The 19987-nt window shown below is 40.7% G+C and overlaps 1 protein-coding gene across 1 annotated transcript in view; it reads left to right on the forward strand.

Annotated features, from left to right (window-relative positions):
• Window positions 1–19987, forward strand: part of NEDD9 (neural precursor cell expressed, developmentally down-regulated 9) — a 108149-nt gene that overhangs the window by 24511 nt on the left and 63651 nt on the right. The window contains exon 2 of the mRNA XM_026104778.2: window positions 7699–7909. Coding sequence (XP_025960563.1) covers window positions 7907–7909 — 3 coding nt within the window. The 5' untranslated portion in view covers window positions 7699–7906. The remainder of the gene's footprint in view (window positions 1–7698; window positions 7910–19987) is intronic.

The raw sequence follows: 19987 nt of genomic DNA on the forward strand, positions 1-19987 counted from the left end.
TTTTAACTATATCACTTACTCTGCTTTTACATTAACCCATATCTACTTTGCCTGCTGTTCTGCTTTTACATTAACCCATATCTACTTTGCCTGCTGTTCATTGTTACCTGCTGTTTCTTATGGCTTACCTCCTACTCCACTGTTAAAGACTTGGTGGGTGGCAAATGTCTTGCTTACTGCACTGTGGATGAGATATGGCGAGTCTGCAGATTTGCTTAGGAGCAAGTATGTGTATAGGTGTAATAATCTTCCCAAGGCATCTCATTCAGCAAGAGTACAGGTTTGAACCCTAGCTGAGATGTGCCCCCAGCTTTTCACTACCAACTTGTGCCTCCCAAAGTGGTGTGTCTGAAAAAAGTGACATGTCCCAGTGAACACTGACCACTTAGCAAGGTAATATTCAATACCTATGAATCTCTTTAAAATTGCTCACTATTTGCAGATTCGTTGAGAATGCAAAGCAACAGCTTCTATCTGAAAGTTCAGGAAATGGCAAAGTGTAGAAGTGGATTTCAGAGCTTGCTCACATCTGTTGTAATTGCCAATGCTCAAACATCTATTGTTCTGTAACAGGAGGGAAATAAGCTGCCAGAAGCTCCCAAGGCTCAGCAGAGCTTGTTTTTCCTGAATATTGAACTAGCGTTACTTAACAACACGGTCCAGCACAGTTTGCTCAGAGCTGATTCGAGGGCCTGGGAGCTATAGAGCGTGCTGTTTACAGAGCACCGACAGCCTCTGCTCTGCCGCACAACACGTGGCATGAGGCTGGGACCTCCACGCTCGTCTCATTCTGAAATGCAAATAAGTTTAAACCACCTCTGGAAGCAAAAGGCTAGAAAACTAATCCCTTGATTTCCTTTCACTTACATGCCTCAGGGAACGCAGGCAGCATGCTCATGGGATCTACCACCACAACGGAGCACCTTATATTAGCAGCATGTGTGTTGCCCCTTTGTCTTCTGTGAATTAGTGAGACTAACTAACACAGGAAGCCACCAAAACTGTTGTCCGCCCTTGTTGAAGGAAATGAAGCTCCACTGCAAGGGAGTTTCCATGACCCAGCCTGTCTGCCTCAGGCATTGCCGTATGGAGATGCTGCTACAGGGTTTTGCAGCAGTCTGCTCACCTCTGCCTCTAGGGAAGACTGAGAAGGCCCTGTTCCTTCCTAACTCAATTCGCTCAGTGTAGACAGACTACAGTTTGGATGAGGAGGAAGAACAACTGAGCATGGGTTTTAGACCAATATATTCTGTTAAATTTTTTTTTATATACGTGTATATATGTATATATATGTGTGTTTGTGTATACACATATATATGTATATATACACATGCACACTCTCCATCCCTCCCCCTTGACACATCTCAGTCCAGCATTCCTAGCCATTAAAAATGATTACAAATTAAAAGAATACTGTAGTTACAAAGCCAGGTACTTTGTTCTCAGCTTTAGTCTTCACCATATGCATTGTGTTGCACACTACTTCTCCTCATAAATCCTGTCTCATTCAGTGCAGGTACTTTAGGTGTTAGCCAGTGACTGTGCTGTAATAAGAATCTTTTCTAGAAGGCCTCTACTTTATTTGTTGTAGAAGCTGTAAAGTGCTTCTGAAGTAGTAAATGCAATTTGTTGAAAGAAAAATTACGATCTCTTGTTTAAAAAAACCTGTTTCCATAATCTCAGATTCCATCCGTACCACTATTGCACAGTTCCTAAGTTTGTTCCAAAGTTTGGGTTACCTAATTTAACCCCAGGCTTTGAAAATAGATACTTCTTATTCCTCTATTTCCAATTAATAACACTGAAACATTTTTCGGCCTACTTTGCTGAAGCGGTAAGCATGCACAACAGTAAGTCAAAATAGCTATACTTCAAATTAATCAAGTACTATTAAAAAAAAAGTTATGTACCAGTAAAAAGGTTTTTTCAACTTAACCGTTAGCATTCATCTTAAAACAAATCTAGTTTCCAGTTAAATAAACCAGTAAGCAAAGCTGAGTCAAAGTCAGAAGGTAGTTGTCAGCAAATGTTTTCAGAAATCCAAATATTTACCTTTACAATTTTCAAAACAAACATTTGAGAACATAGGTATCTAAAATTTAAAGTAAAAACTGTTCTCAGAGGAAATGAAAAGCAATGTTCTGGACTGCAAGGTTTTTCATTTGACAGTTTACTCCCCCTTGTTCCTTCTCCCCCTACCCCAAAAAAAAGAATTGTGGAAAGTTAGATTTAGACTGGGGATCGGAGGAAAACAAGATTTTCTATTTAATTTCAAAACAATGCTTCCTTCCAATTTTAGTTCTGGTTCCCAAGGAAAAAAGGTTATTGAAAAGTTGCAATTCCAAAACAAAAGTTGCAGATGTCTCATGAGACACCTCACATCAGTGGAGGTTATAGAGAACTCTACAGGGAGTTCATAGAGAACTCCAGTTAATTAACTTGCCAATGGCAAATCTGCAAAGCAGTCAGCTAAGCTCCTCCTATGAGGCAAGCACTTCCAGAGGGTGAATTCACCCATATATTCTAAGCATCAGCTTTAGAATAGGATCAACTGTATTTCAGAGACATCTTTTTCCATTCATAGACAAGTGACTCAGACCAGATGCCTGATGGTAGGTGAAGCGAGTCCTACACTGAACTAACTTCTTTTCTCTGTGCTTCTCTGCTCTATTAAAATATCACTTATCACTGGGCAGATAAGCATTGTGTGGACATTTGCAGTGAGAACACTACCAAATAGTCAAGCAGAAGTTAATTTTTTAGTTCAGTACTGAAGCTGATATACTGTATATACTAGATGAAGCCTGAGGCCATGCAGAGTGAAAAGGAAACAGAAAGGGAATCATTACAGCTGAGTGATAAATTTTTTGTGTATGATTTAAGCAATTTAACCTTAAGTAAAGGTCATACAGGCTACCTTGATTTTGGCATTTACTAGTTTTAAAAAAGACCCTAATCAAGCAACCTTAATGGGATGCTTTTAACATCAGTCTCCTAATACTTTCGGAGAAATATGCTGGCACAGACTTTCACTTGTGAAATGGACTTTCTTGAGCAAGCAGGATTCAGTATTTACACAAAACACACAAACCTCTCTACTAGACCTAATGCGATAACTCATAGCAACAGCAAGTCTTTATTCCTGTGACAGTTCTCCTGCCAGGAAGAGAAGAGACAGACAATTTCCTGAGGTTTTGAAGCTAGCTACAGAGAAAGAAAACATAGCCCGGAGTGCTGTTCCAAGCCCTGGAGGGGAACGATCTCTGGGGTAATGCTCCTCAACCATTAACCTTCCAGATTGCTTAATAGATTAAATATTTATGGTTTAAGTGTGGTGGTTAAAGCACTCCTATTCCACCTTGCTGATCAGCACAGCTACTGGTGAAGTCTGTCTTGCACAACAGCAGGTGTGGCTCTCACTTCAGGACCTTTTCAGGCAACTACGGGGACCTTTGCCTGTGGCTTGACTCTGAAAATATCAGCCCACCTGGTCAAAGTCTGGCAGAAGTGTAAACACTCTCACACATGATCTTCTAGTGAGAAGCATCAGGCAGCTTTAACTGTAGATAACTATGGATGCCGTAACTACTCTGGTAGTTTAGTTTTAACTTACTTCATGAGCTATTGCAATCTCACAGCTCCCACTCACTTTCAGAAAAGTGAAACCAAACACTCATTAATGAAGGCTTACACATCAGCCATCTATCCTTGTTTCTAACTTCTCCCAGCTCACTTTGTCTCTACCTCCTAACACTTTTTTCCTCTCTATTTATGCATCTTACCAAGGAGAACTCTTCCAACAAGTTCCTCCTTGCATGGAGAATGTTGGATGGTTACTTCCAGCAACAACAGTGGCTGTTTTCTGGGGTTCTGGAAACCCTGCCTGGTGTATGTGAGCTGGCAAAGACTCTCCTGTGACACAAGAAACTTGGACACTGTTTCTAATGCCACAACCGATTTTCTGTCCAGGTCTCATACAAGTCATTTCACATCTTTGTACCAGTGTTTGCTCTCCTACCGTTATGTGTTTAGGCCACAACGACTGAGTAGTAGCCTGTCCCTCAGATCGTTCTCATAATTAGGAACTAATGACTTCCTGTAGAGCTTCATTCAGCATAAACAGAAGCATTTTTGAGTGCTAGAAAGGCAGAAAAAAAACTGAAAGAGCAACTTTTGAAATACTCTAGTGAAATAATACAGCACATAAAAGGGGAATTCAGCATCAAGCAATAAATAATCTGTTTGTGAAGCAAAAGCACAGAGCGCCTGTTCATTATGCAAGAAAGAAAAAAACGCCTTATGGCAGATCTGGAGGGCATGTGAGTTGCACCTTATTTTCTTTGCTCAGTGCTATGAAAGGGTACAAAGTGTAATCATGCAGTATATGGAGCAGCAGTTAGCCATTTCAGTACAATGTTGTCCTCCTTTAGTGCAGAGAGGCCTAAGATTTTATGTTTGCCTTTCTTCGTTAAACACAGCTGATAAGTTGCCCCCCCCATCTCACCTTTTGAAGAATTTAGTTGGATCTGTCTTTCAATCAATCTACTAATACCATGATTTACCCTTCTAAACCACACGGATCATAGAAGGGTGATTTTGTTCTTCGTACCATTTGGTAAAGCAAATGTTTTCTGTATGCCTCAGACTGGACTGCAGGAACTGAATTTACTAATTGAAATATAAAGGTAATAATCCCAAAACAGTCATTTGAAAAACCCCAGTTTATTTCTGGAATGCTACTTGGTTGCCTAAGCTATGAAGTTAAGTGCTAGGTGAAAGCTCAAGTATTCTGCAGCCTTTCAGTTTATAGGATTTTGCTTCACATGAAAACAATTTTACTCCCTTAACTAAGCGACGGGGATGAATACTGTATGGATTTCATAAGCAGATTTCATGCCCTTCTCTTGGCAGTGAAAAGAGCATACTATCAGAGGAATAAACATGCCAACAGACTGCAGACTCTTACTTCATGCATTTAGCAGAAGACTATCTGTACTGCTGTACTGTTGCAGGGATCCCTCAGCTAGCAACTTCTTCCACCTCCCCAGCCACGTGGTCTTTCCTGGGCTGAGTACACACCAGCAGGTCAGTACTGACCACTGCTGAATCTCAGGAAAGCAGGGACATTGCTTGGATCAAATGCCTCGCTTGTTCTACTGCACTCAAGAGTCGTTGCTTCAGATATAGCTCAAAAAACAGCTTGAAGCGTACTCTTCTTTCTGCAAGTGAATTACACTGGCATTACTGCAATGATATAATTGCACTTTACAGTTAAGCCATACAGTTGCCCACACCTACACAAGGCCCAGCAGCATCAGCACATCTCCCAGGGCACAGGAGATGCATGCGCTCAGCCAGAGCAAGAAGTCTTGAGCAGCCATGAGCTGTTTTAAACTTTCACAATGGGAGACAAGAAAAGTATGGACTGCTCTTCCCCAAGGCTAGCATCTTGCAGAAGAAAAGCTGGCCTCACAGGAAGAGAGAGGGAAATAATTTTCCTGTTCGCCATTCTGAGAGGAAAAAAACACAAATAGTATACAGTGCTATAGGGGCAGGGGAGCCAAAGGGGTTGCTAAAGCTTCCACGAAACAGGGAGTCTAGAAAGAAATGAACTAATCAAGGCCAACATCAGTGGTCCTGCAGTGAGGCAGCACACACTGCTTTCACAAAGAGTCTCCCTGAAATTGTCCCCATCTTTCCAAGATCTTTGGCACAATGTTTTATCACTGCTCTGGATGAATATTCAGCTAATACAGTGGGCTAGGTGCAACAAGATGTCTCTGACTGCTTCTTCTCTCCAGAAACTCACTGTGTTCAATATATAGGGAAAAATTTTGTACTGCTCTTTGAATCCACAGCAAGTTGGACAAGGGGTGAGAAATTGTGTTGAGTGTGTTGAATGTATGTTTTAGAAGCCAGAGGGAAAAAAAAACAGCAGCTGGCTGCTATTCACACAAAAATATCAATTTTTTCTTCTCTGGGAAGCACTGCTTCTGTACTTAAGACCCAGACAGACAGAAAAAATCCTTGCCAGGACACCAGTTTTTCTCATTTATTGTGAGCAGAGAAATGAGACTGCTGTGTGACTTTTACTAGCAGTCTCTCCATCAGCTGAAAGATCCAGCAGCTAACTCAGTGCCTCTGTTGTAAGTCCATTTTTGGGGGGTGGGGGGGGAAGATGTGTTTGTGTACTGATGTGAACATATTTTAGAAGGCAGTCATTTCTCCCTTTTGTACTTTTCTGTCCTCTATAGTTTTGCATGAGACATTAGTGCTGCCTAGAAAAATGCAGGGGGGAAAAGCCATGCTTTCTGGGTTTTCTGCATGCTACAACTGGGGGATAGAAAAGGCCTGCTGAAATTCTGGAGCCTCTGTCATACCCTAGAAAATCCCCTAACAAGTTAAGAAAACCAGTCCTTAGAGACAACCACTTTTCTGGATTTGCAAGCAAAAGAAGTGAAAGTTACTGAGGTCTTCAAAAGCTCTTCAAAGAGCGGATGTACTCCATTCTCAAGGTTTCCTTCATACTGACTACCCTGGCAAAGGGAAGAGATCCCAAAGCCAAACAACTCCAAGATCACCCTGTGTCACACGCTGAAAGAATTACGTTATGGCTCACTGCAGCCATACACTGAGCCCATCTAAAACTTCTTGCCCTTCGCACATGGCACAGATCCTCCCCATTCTTTTAACTCAGAGCTCTCTCACAAGCTTGCTCAGCTATTTCCTGGCAGTTCATATGCTTTTCATGCAGTTCAGGTCTTTTTGTCACAGTAAGTGTCTCAAAAAATCCCTATCAAAGAACTGGTTATCAGTTTAGTCATTTATATACCTGAGTGGTCAGAAGGCAGATTCCCTGCATCATAGTTGCGTTCATTAGCTGAATAAGGACAGGGCCTCAGCAAATGTTATGTTTAAGTTGCTGAAAACAAAGAGATTAAAAAAAAAAAAAAAGCCCCCCCCCCCCCAATGACTTCTGAAAGTAGTATTGGCCAGTTTAAAGCTAAGTTAATGAACTTCAGTATACAGATCAGCCTTTATTTTACGTTTGCTTATTCCAGATGGTGGTCTAGCTTCTAGGCATTATCTCAATATTAAGAACAAAAGTATTAAAAAAGAATCTAAGCTACTCAAACCCATAAAATATTGTATTTTCAACCCATGATTGTGGATTGGTTGTGCTTTGATTTACTGGCTGCATTTCTCTCAGAGCCTGTTCAGTGAAGCCCAAAGAAGCTGCTTTTGTTCTGGATGAGGTCTATCTGACCTTTTGGTTCACCAAAACAAAGCTGCAACATTAGGCTGCAGACCTGAAGATGAAGGAACTGCTGGAATAAACATTCCAGAGCTATTGAGCAATTTTGGATATCGGCTTCCTGATAAATGCACTGGGAACAGTAAAGTAAGGCCATGCAGCGTGCATCCATTTATGGTACCTGCCAAAATTCCTCAGCCCTCAACAGGGATATAAAAAGGTCGTGTCACTGATTAAACACATATATTACTGACGGTGGCACAGTTATTTAAATCTATCTTAGAGAGGATCAGTTTTTCCCTGAGGTCAGTCTTGTGCCTCATCAGGAGAACTGTGCAGGGAAACCCTGTACTGCACAGAACTGTTTGGATTGGCAGGACAGTAAAGTCAATGGAAAGACATTTTCCTTCTTTGTTCATCTGCATTTTTTTTTTTTCTTTCAGAGAAAGAAAGTGCTTATGTCTATGAAGAAATATTTGGAACAAGAAAATCCAGGAAGTAAAAAAAAAATCCTACAATTGGGAAAGGCAAAAAATCAGTGGGTTTACCACAATGCTGGATTTCCTACGGAGATAGCTATCGCCAATACACAAAGCTCCTGTGTTCCTTAGATTAACATACCGTAGGTGGAAGCCAGAAAAACACTGGATAATGGTAAGTTTCCCTTTCTACATAGTCAAAAGCCATTTTAACAGAAACTTAATTGCCTTTCTTTTCATGAAGTTCAGCAAGAAAATACTCTCTTTCTTAAACGCAGACCAAACACCCACAGCACTCAGAATTCAGGCTTCTCATTGTTAGGCTTGGCTGCATCCCGCCTTAGTTCAAAAGCTAGCAAGAACTAGTATTTTGGGTAGGGAATAAAGCTGTAAGGATTTGAGTAAATGCATCTTTGCTGAACGCATTTCCAGAGTGACTTTTTTTTGCTAAAGAAGTCTCAGTAGTAAACAGCATCTCAATGGATTCATGCAGCCCACTGTGTCAGCAGGTACAGTGTTCAAGTATGAAGATGTCACTTTTTGTCCATTGCTGTGTAAGAGGAAACTTTTGAAAACTGAGCTGATCAGTTCTCACATTACAGGGAAATTTCCAGATGTCAGTAGGAAGAATTTAATATATTCTGCTGACAATGAGAAAACTGGAAAGGCATAAAATGTTTTTAGAAGGCCCAGATTTCACTACTTAGAATCTCGCCGAGTTCCTGACATAGCTCTCCCTATTTGTCAGTTCATGGAGGATGAGTTACCATGCAGAAGACAACACTACAGTAAGGCATGTAGGCTGAGACAACAGATAACAACGAGATAAGATTGCTATGCTGGCCTACACACTTACGAAGTATTCCTTCGCTCTGTCACTGTGACTAATATGTAAATACATAGGCATGTCTGTGCCTGAGTAACTACGTGTTACCAGGCACCTACTATCCAGCTTTTGAAGTCTAGACAGCTCTTGAGGCAAGGGTCATGTTCATGCAGATTGAAGCACATGTCAACACTCTTATACTATATAATAAACATTTGGACCAGTAATGAGACCAAATTGGAGCTGAACAACAGGCTTCACTTTTCCCCTTAACTTTCACACCTCAAAGAACAGGCTCCAAAGCTACATTATTACACACACAATAGAAGAGATAAGGAAGCACACTTATGACATAAGTTAAGTAAATCATGCCAGTCTCCCAGTAATGAACCCTTTTCTAATTGTATTGGAGCCTTCTCATCTCACGCATGCTGCTTGAACAACATGCTTCAGCTGCCACCCAAACACCTGTTGCTGGCAAGACAAGGTTGCAAGCAGAAGCCTTACAGCAGAGACCTGAAGACAGGCTCACATGCCCCAAAGCTTGTGTCTCACAAATGATGTTCTGGCACTATATTCACCCCTAAGCTATCTATTTTAAAAGAAAGCCACAATACAACTTTCAAAGAGATTCTGGATGGAAAAACAAAACAAAAAAGACACCCAAACAAGTACACAAAATTCTTGATTTTGTGAACAACATAAAAGATTCCTCCACTTGCCACTGCAACTCCTTTAAGAATAGAAACATTTTAGAACATCCAGAATCAGGTGCAAGTCAAAAAGCCTCAACTTCAGGTTCTGCTTTCAGGCTCAGTTTGTTAGGGGGAAAGGATTCTTCACAAGGTTTCTTCTTTGAGGATCCCTTAGGATTCCAAATCCAGCCTGAACACCTTTGTATTTTTTAGTGAATTTCCTAACCAAGGTCCTTTCCAGAAGCCACACTAGTTTAAGGTTTACTCATTGTTCTCCACTGCATTTATTTTTTCTGACCTTTTACTAGTTCCACTGTAAATGAAAGTCAGGGGTCTTTATATCCCTTTTAAAGAAAAGTGCAAAATAACCACCAAAAAAACATGCCTTGCATAAGTCACGTCAGTTATACAATTAAACATTTTCTCCTTCTCGTGATACATTTTATTGAGGTATAAATCACCACTAAAAGGCAATTTAGTGCAGACAGGAATTTTACTGGGAGATGTAGATCCCCTGGGCTTGTCTGGAAAATGAGAAACATATTCACAGATGATACATCTTGCCGGGTGCAAGATTCACGGGAGCTAGAGAGCACTCCGTCTAGACTGAGATTTAACTTTCTCATTTAAATCAACTGAAATAGCACTGTTCTGGATGAAACTGCATAAAACATTTCTGTGTTGGATTAAGTAGGTTTTACAAAGCCTTGTCACATTGAAGAAATCGTGCTAGCAGAGTGGAGCATTGTCAAATTAAAGAGTAAACAGGAGCTGAAAGGTAGCAAACGACTCCCTAAGTTTAGCAAGGCTTTTAGCAGCACTCCATTTCTTCCTTCCATTGAACAGAAATTTTCCCTTCTCTCCTGTTACTGAGACAGGTAGATGGATGCTTGTGGCAGATTTTGCTTTCTTCCAGTCCGGGCTCTCAGTTCTGGACTCCCCTCATTTCCCCCTAGCGAATTACAAATTGAGATCAAATAAGAAATCTAGGCATGTTTACATCTGGAATGTGCCTGGGAAGAGGCAGCAGGATTCAGATATGGCTTTTTCCCCACCCCACCCCTACCTTCAGGAACTGACTGAAGTCCAAACATAGAACAGGCCCTTGCACTTGGGCTGAACTGCCCAGCTAGAAGAGAGAAGGGAAAACTTTGCCTTGCAGTTCTGCTTGCAGAGATGGAGAACACATCCTATAGACTATGTAAGGAAGGAACAGGATCCCTCCAGCCCCACTAAGCCCATGGAAGTAGGGCCCTCACATTTATCTGAAACAGTGTCTGCCCCTAGCACTTCCCTCCTGCTATATCTCCCAATTCCATAGCTGGAATTTGGATTTTCAGAAGGAAACTTCAGAAGGAAACAGAGGTCTTTGAATATCTTGTTCATAAGATACAGTGTTTTATTTCTCCAGCCAGTCCTGCACTCAAGGATCTGAGGCACTGCACTGGGTCAGTATTTGTCTCACCTAACAAAGACAGCTAGCATAGGTCATTTTCTCTATGGTCAGTAGAAAGTGGTATTAGGCTAAATGGGCCCTGGAGATGCCTAGGTCTTGGAATCTCAGTTAGGCAGGATGAACTTGAGCCTTCCTGCACTGAGAAATATAATTTGTACCTATCACTAGAGAACTCTAACAGCAGCAGAGTAAGTTCTGCCCAAACATCTCAATTTCTGCTAAAGCCAGGGCCCGCATAGTCACTGTGCAAGGACAATGTTTTGCCCTCTGTGTATAGACCAACCTGTACCACAAAACCATGCCTAGATAAAGTAGAGCTATGTAACTAAAGGCAGCTGTCCTCTTAACTGGTCATTTAGAGGTAGATGGCAAAAACAATGCACAGTGGATAGTAACAAGCTGAAACAAGTCTGTAGGCTCAGAGGGCCCCCAAAAAGTTATATTTTAAGTACATCCTTCTCAACTCACAGCACATTAAAGCACCTAGCTTTACATTTTGTCCTTTTCAGCCTTGCACTGTCCAGTGCTGCCAGCTCATGATATATTTTTTGAAGCACAAGACTCAATACCTGCCATTTTCTACAATGCCCTGCCAGCTCCCAAATTCTGTGAGAATCCCAGAGGTTTTATTATTATTATTATTATTATTTAGAGAAAGTTGCATATTTCTCAGCCCTCAGTGTTTTATCTGCTCCTGCAATTCAGGTGACCAAACCTGATTGCCTGGTCTTGCAGGCAGCTGTATCATGGAAAAGTGTCTTTCCCAAGGCTGTCCTCCTCCAATGTGTGTCACAAGGGATTTTGGATGCATGTCCACTGATGCTTTGTACTACAGTAAACTGAGCTGCTCTGCGATATTTGTCCCATGAATTGCTCCCACCCCAATCTCCTGTAACAGATCTCCTTCGGCTTCCAGCTGAATATATATACCTTGCCTAGTTTTTAGGGTTTTGAAATAGTAGCTAATCTCAGGTTTGGCATCATCAGCAAGTTTTGAATCAGGCCACTGTATAATTGTCTGACTCAAGACTGGAAGGGGAAGAGTAGGGGGGCAAAACAGAATTAATAACTGTATTTAAAAAATTGAAAAAAAGAGATTGGGAGGGCTGGAACAAGTCCATGAGAGATCTGACAAGAAAGCACAGTGCCTTTCAACCATCTGTTCTGTTCTGTATTTTAAAGGTGTAGTAAAATTTATTTATGCCCAATTCCTTAGTTTACAAAGCAGTTGCCTCATAGGTTTTAAAAGTGGCCTCAGCAGAGTAGCAGTTCTCCCAGCCTGGATTTTGGGGATTACATTTCACTCCATGAATAATGCTTTCATTCATGGGGGCCATAGTTTTCCATCTATAACCTCCACCTCCAGTTGACATAGATTATTTATGTTCCTCTCCACTGAAATACAGTAAGACAAAGGCCTGAAGTAGCAACCGCCTGAAACATACCTAATTACAGGAAACATTGTGTACAGAGTTCTGGGTCATTAAAAATTACCATGAAGAAATTTGAGTTTAGTGTCCAGTGAAGCAGCAAGAAAAACAAAGAACCTCATAACAGAGCTTGAAGCAAAATATAAATGGCTTGCATGAAAGAAAGGGGGTGGGGGGAGGGGAGAAAAAGAAGATAAACAAAAAAAGCTTCAGACCAGAATAAGAAGGACAGGTGGAAAGTGACAAAAAACTCCAAGCCTGCTCCGTTCTGTGTCTACATTCAGTTCAGTAACTCCTGAACTGCAGCTAGCTGGTTACAGGTTTAAAACCGGCTCCATCCTCTCTCCTTTCCAATGGTGAGAAAACACAAGATGGACCTATCTCAAGCTCTGCTCCACCAGAGAGCAGAGGAAGGAGCACCAGAGATACAGCTGATAGGGAAGTTTAGCTGAAGTTCAGATTGTGAATTAATATGTACTTGAGAGGAGGTATCGCTGAGCTCCACAGATAAGTGCAGAAGTATCAGATGCCATGTTTGCCAGCTGTTGAGGAACCAGGGTACTTAAGGGCTGTAAGAGGAGTCACCAAAGCTGAAAAAAGAACAGTTGCTTAATATTAACTTATGCAATTGAAAAGTTTCTAGTCACTATGTTTCACTGTTGTATAGGGTTGCAACAGCACATATATGGATTGCTAGAATTCACATCAGAAGCAGCCAAAGTAAGCATTTTTATAGCAATACATAGCATTCTTCAGAGAGACATTTTATGTAAAACACTATTAAAATGCATTATCACCATTATTTTCTGTTGGAGGGGGAGAGATCCAGAACAGCAAACAAAATACAGATTTTCACAAGAAAGACTGATCTATATGAGAATTCCTCTGTTCTGTTTTTTAAACTAACAAACAATATGCTGGAGGGGAAGCACCTCTCTGAAAATTCCTTAAAGCTTTATTTGCTTTAATGCTCAAGCAAGAGGCTCTTATATCTACTTAAATTCTGCGAATACACAGATTTCTTATCAGCAGCATTAGAATGCCATTAAGGAACATGGATTCACAAGTCTGCCTACAAATGATAATCATCTCTTTGTCTTCCTGCTTGCTTCCCAGAACATCTTTAAAGGAGCCTTATGTCCATTTTATTCTTTTCTCTCTTCTCTCATTCAGGAGATTTCCTTGTGCTCATGATAGATTCTTTATCTGGCATGGCATTTTGTTGTAAGAGAACCACCAAGACCTGTGTGCATAGTACAGAATTCCCACTTTAGGGAGAGAGCTGTGTTTTGTGATTTATAAATGGTACATAATCTAACTTACAAGGTGAATGACTTCAAGCCTAGAAAAGTTGAGAGGCATTACCTATGCATGGCTTCTTGTGGGCTAAATCAAAATCACATCTTCATCACCTTCCGCTTGGGCACTGGACTCTAATCTCAATATTACATCATGGACCTATCTCTGCTATTGTACCTTAAACAACACCTTGACTCTATCCAGCTGGGCTTTTAGAGAGGACTGTGATTCCACTAGCAATTGCACTTCAAGACTGCTCAAGGGAATAGGAAACAAGTGAGGAAGCTTGTCTCAGGCTCTCTGCTGGAGACCTTAGAGACAGCCCCAACACCATGCATTACAATATATCCAACAACAGGTTCAGAGACCAAACTTTTACCCCAAGAACACCTCCCTGCCACCAGGAGACCTTTCTCATGGCTGAACCCAAAGCCATTTACATGGGAAGACTTGCTTATTTCACCACATTGCAGACCTCACCTTGCTGTTCTGTCCAGGCTACACAGCTAACCAAGGCATACTTCCCTCCATGACATCAGCGAAGGGCAATGGCCATAACATGAGTCATTTCTGCCTCTCTACCCACAGCTACACAAATTCCAGCAGATAGAGGCACCCCCCCCCCCAAAAAAAAAAAAAAAAAAAAAGGCAAAAAAAAAGGCTGGTTGGTTTCCTCCCTCCTAACAAAGCATTTAGGCTACTGTCATTGTTTATTTAAAAGGCTAATAAGAGATGTCTGTGGCTATTTTCTACTCTAAGTCACTTAGTCACTTGTTAAACAGAAATTGATAACAGATGGAGGACAGCCATTGAGTTTTATTACCAATTGATTTGTTTCCTGGCATTTAAAGGCAGATACAATGGGGAAGATCTGTTCCCTCAAGCTGTAGGCACGGCAAGGTGTGGCTCCATTCTGTGTTTACAAGCTATTATTGCATCCTATCATTGGCTTTTTCAACTCCCAGGCACGTCAACAAGACATAAGGCCCTGTGTGAAGCAACATGGGAAGGGTTTAGTTCATCTGTTCTCAATCATAGATTGCTGACATGCTTCAACTATCTTTTAATAGCAGAGCTATCTGCATTACATACAACCATTACTTGATTTTTCTCAACTGCTTTCAAGGGAAGACCTCAGCAACCCTAAGCAGAGATGGGCAATAAGGAACATAAATGCATTTTATATGTTTCAAGTCTTACAAGTGGAACGTGGACACAAACCACAGAGTTTAATCCTGCTAGCTCTTAGCACTCTCCCTTCAGTGGGCCAGACCAGACCCATGGAACTATTCCTGCAATAACCAGAATCCAAGCTTGAATTTCATCAGGCCCATCTTTCTGCATTAATACTGAAATACATTCAAGATCCCACTCAAAATTTTCAGCTGGTGCCTATTAAAAATGTGACCAAGCTAATTAAAACAAGCAGTGCGTGTTCTATCAAGCAAATATCTTCAGAAATCTTTACTGGCTCCTAGAATGTAGTGGAAAACAGTACAAAATACCACTTCTGAAGTCTTCTCTGGAGTCTGTCTCTCAGATTTCTTTGCTGTCATTTTTCCCGGTTCCCTGACTTTTCCTTTTGCTATTCAGGCCACAGATGCCTTCCTGAGTCTCAGGCCTAGGTACCATTCTGCAAGGTGCAGGGTATCCTCAGTATACAAGGACTTCAGCAAATGACAGCACTGCTAGTATCTTGTAGGACCTGATTCTCAGCACTAAACAAAACAGTGTGCGTACAGCTATTGCAAGAATTTACAGGCAGATTTATTTTCAGCATGCTTTCATCACCTCACAGAGCTTTTCTACCCAGTCTCATAACTGGAGTACACAGGAATCACCATGCTTGGTCCAACCAATCATCCACCCAACCCAGCATGCTGGTTTTGATATAAAAATATCTGCTTGCTAAGGCACAAATAATTCAGTAGTTTACCAAGGGAAAGTTTGTCCCTAACCTGCATTGGTTACTGACCAGTTCATGCCTTTAATCTGGAAATTTATAGCACTTCTAGTGGTTTCTTACCCATATCTACCATACAGCCACCAAATACTTGCTGGTACCCAGACTGCCACTCGGATAGATAACGTGACTGAAGTAGTTTCATAGATCCTCTTTCCAGACTTCCCAAGTTCCATGTGACCAATCTCTTGGTGACCAAGCTCTGACTCTTGCCATCTTCACTTCCCATGACCATCCATGGAGTCATAGATTCACAAAGACTAGAGACAGCGAAAGTCCACTAAACTAGTTCTTTACCCCTTTTTCCCAAACACAAAGGTTCACGGAAAAATGTTTTCAGAGTTACTGAGTCCAGCTGCAAAAGGCTTTCCTTAGTGCCATATATAGTAGCTAATATAGTTAATGCCTGACACAGACTGTAATATTTTAATATTCTGCTGGGCCATCCTACTGTTGTGTTACATTTTAATCTGACATCCGACTGGCGACCCAAAATGAGATCAGATCCGCAAGATGTAGTATGTAGGACATGTTTTCCAGCAAACAAAGTAAAACCAACTAAATCCCCCAGATTTTTCTGTCAAATGGCTATTTTCAATACAATTCCATGACAAATATCAAGTGCCATAAGTGGATTTTTTTTCCAGTGTGAATCTTTTGATATTGTTTCTAAATAACAAACAGTATAAACAAATTCTTATTTCTCAAGAATAAAAACTGTATCTGATGTCACAAGCTCCACAATTTGGTACCATTAGCAAATACATTAGCACTGCTTCCTATGTCAGCCTGTAAAGTGCTATGGCATTTGTTGGTTTGTTCAATAGCATTATAATCTACTTGCACATTCAGATTTGACGAGTACAGAGAGATAGTTTTGTTCTTAAGCAGCAGGACTGTTGGCAGCATTGTGTATGTGTGTTGTTTTGTGCAATATCGTCTGCAAGTTTTTGTTTTAGATTTCCAAAAAACATGTGGCTAGACTTTCTAAAGGTGAGAATAGATTTTACAGATGATGATAGTGACCTAAAGCTTCACTGGGCTTCAAAAAAAATCCATCTGTAGAGGAGGGATAAAGAAGCAGTGGCAAATACAGTGACATTAATGTGTTAATCATCTGCTGGCATGGCACATTCTGGGAAAAAATGATAATTAAAAAGGAATTAACAATATTGTGGAAGGTCAACTAGGATTACTTTATACTAAAAGCAATAGCAAAAGATCTGAGTTATCAATAATTCTTGAAAGTTCTAATTAAGGTTGTAAAAAACAAAAATTGTACCCAGAAATTCAGTCCTCCAACTTCATCTAAACTGGAAATACACTCTTTATTAGCTCTGCAAGCATTTATAGCTTTAGGTAACTTGGAAAAGCAAAGACTGTGGCTCTTTCTCTCTATAGCCTAAATCCTGCTCCCATAAAAAATCAATGTAATGACTTCCATTTATATCAGCAATGGGTGGAATAAGGCTTGATGAGAGTATGTAGTAGACTACTGCTGATTTTATCAGCTGAAGCATGTGATATGCATGACCTGTTTCTCAGCAAATTAGCAGAGTCAGCTAAACTATAGAGCTAAAATTCCAGTTTTGCCCTTTTGACTGCAGCAGGTATGAATTTTGCCTAAACTGCACGATCTCAAGATAATGTTTTCGAAAAGAAAAATAGAAAATGAGTACAAGGGCACTTCCTTTTCCAACTCTTGTCCATTTGGAGACACTGCTTGTGTACTGTAAAAATAAGTCTTTCATTCATCCACTTTTACCTGCTACCAACAAAAGCTAGTTCTTTTCTTGCACTCTGGGGAAGAGCTCGGTTCACTTACAGAATAAGCATGATAAAAATTGCAGCTGACAACAAGGAGAAACAGAGGCAGATACACATGTTCTCAGAAGCAGGTGTCCTTCAGAGTACCATTTGTAAGGTACAGACTCAGTAATTGGGGGACTTTCCTGTGAAAAGAGTTTTGGGTGCTCCATTGAGCCAGTCTTATCACTCTCCAGCAACAGCCTCTGCGCAGCAAACCTGCGTTCCTGCACTGTGGACCCATCACTGAATCTCCCATCTTGGCTTCAAAGTTATAGAAGCTGCATTGTCATGGCCTTCTCAGGCCACATTTCAGCTGAGGAGTAAAGGGTTGGTACAGAAAAGTAAATTCAATAGCTAATCCTTACTGAAAAGATAAACATTCATGATAGGGCTTCCTATTTGGAAATGGAAGAGTCTTCCAGCCCCAAGCCAGAAGGAGCAGAAAAAGTTTCTTCCAGAAGCAGCAAGAGACAAGATAAATAACACTTTTTTTTTTTTTGCTCAGTAACAGCCAAGAAGAGAGATACTTCATGATTTTGTAATGTCCTGACAGAGCAAAAGTAGCTTCATGCACAGATGTGGTTTGGTGGGATGAATTACAGTGTGCATTTAGTTTATATTTTGATTTACTGCAGGCTGATGACTAGAAAGGGCCATCAGCCATGAAGTTCAGGTCCAGGTCTGAAACAGCTCCAAACCTTTTCAGAGTGCAAGGTCACAGGGATCTTGGGTTTTGCTGTGCTTCACTGCAGAGAAAATGGTCAGCTACAAAATTTAGCTCTGGAGCCATCCCTGACTTTGTCTAGATTCATGGCCTTGGCTTGGACCCACTAGCGGTAAGAACTGTGAGAGAAAGCGCAAGGGAGGAAGAAAAGATAAAATAATGGCAGAAATTCCAGTAGCTTCTGGAAAAAATGCATTTGACCTTTATTATCTACTAACTTCTAACTCTAACACTTAGCTCTGTTTTTTTCTTTTCAAATCTTCTTGCTGGCAGAACGGAGTCCAAAGAGAAAATAGTCTCTGGAAAAAGTGTGAGACTCTGGGGAGACAGTTATTTATTGGCAGTTTCACAACTGCCCCTTCAATTTTAATGAAATTTCATTTGTCAAGTTCAGTGCAACTTGGTGACATGCCAAGCTTATTCCACCTGCCTTTTTGTTCAGAAACATCCTTTTAGTCTCTTGATCCCAGCCAGTGCCTTTATTTCATTTAAGAAGCCTTGGGAGGAAAAATAGTTGCAGCCTGTAGTTAAAAAACTGTTCTCAATCACTCATGGACAGGATTTCTTGTTTTAATACAAAAACAGAGTTAAAATTGTGAACTGATGTTAACACTATGTGTAATAAAGCACACTCCTCACCAACAGTACTTCAAAGGGACATATATTCAGCTTTGGCAAAAATACAAAACTGGTTGTGATTTTGTATGGACTCACCATGGTCTGGGATGATGCCACCTAAGAGAATTCTGGACTGAGCATCCTTCCAATGTAGGATGAAAGCTTTAGCTTCCAAAAGGGAAAATGCATCTTACTGTTTATTAATGCTTGTTAATATGTGAGGCCTGAGTCAAATAAATAGCACATATTATATTCCTGTGGTGGATAAAACAGTTAAGTTATTTGACTTTTCCCAGTTAACATACTACTTTAACCACATTTAAAACTTTTTGCATGTTCAGTCATAGGATGGAGTTGTCAACAAAAGCGGTCACAGGTTTGTCTTGGAAATGAAAAAGAGAATAAAAGACAAGCTAAAAGAAGTAAACTGATCACACTTCCCCTTTTATTCAAAAAAAAGAAAAAGAAAAAAGACAATGATTTATTTTAGACAGCCTAAATAGCTGGAGACAGAGAGCTGAAATATGGCAAGGAAACCACTCTAAACAAGTTCCTCTGAATGATTTGTGGTAATTTTTTTTTTTATCTGCCTGAGTTATAAGTCCTTGGAATGCACATACCATTGATATGCTTGGTAATTTGCATGAAGAGCTCTCCTGTGGTCCTAAAGCCTCTGTGTAAGAAGAAAAAATTAACATGATGCAGAGAAATAGAGCCTAGTGTTTTGCCTGAGACAGGCTACTTAAGCTCTTAAATGGATATAAGCGGTCTTGGCTTCTCCCACAATCAAAAAGCACATTCATGCGCAAGCAAAATGCATGTCATGTCCTGCACATGCTGGTGCACATCAGGTTGTATGAGGCTATCTGCACCCTGCTGAATCTTGCCAAAGAACTATTTGAAAATGTCCAGATTCTCACAGAACCATCATTGCTGTAGTATCAAACATTGCCTAGCTGCATGTTAGGTGACATGACCATCCTCTGTCATGTGGGATCCTTTCCTCTTCCTGACACAAATAATGTTGTTTGTGCGATGAGTTTTTTCTTTGGGTAAAGTGGTTTGTTTGCATTCCTCTAAACTATAAGTAGAAAACAGATACCAGTTTGCTGGGATGAGATTTATGTGGGTGATTTAGGTACCAAATTGCTATGTTCTGCACAGAGCCTAAAATTTACAGCCTTGGAACCCAGACCTCAGCCTGGAGGTTCTGAACCTCCTTTTCTCTTTCAGCCGTTCATCTCCAAGCTGTTTGGTGCCTATCGCACGTCAAATATTGGTCCTATAGGAGGCCTGCTCATGAACCCCAGCAAAAGCCATGTGCGAAGGAGGCTACAAGGACTATGCCGCACTTTTGTCAAAGGGCCCGATGGCTAAAGCTTATTTCTGGGATGCAGGAAGTGAGAGTTCAAACCTTTTCTTTGTCTGATGTG

This window comes from Dromaius novaehollandiae, chromosome 2 (assembly GCF_036370855.1).
Source record: "Dromaius novaehollandiae isolate bDroNov1 chromosome 2, bDroNov1.hap1, whole genome shotgun sequence".
Lineage (NCBI taxonomy): Eukaryota > Metazoa > Chordata > Aves > Casuariiformes > Dromaiidae > Dromaius > Dromaius novaehollandiae.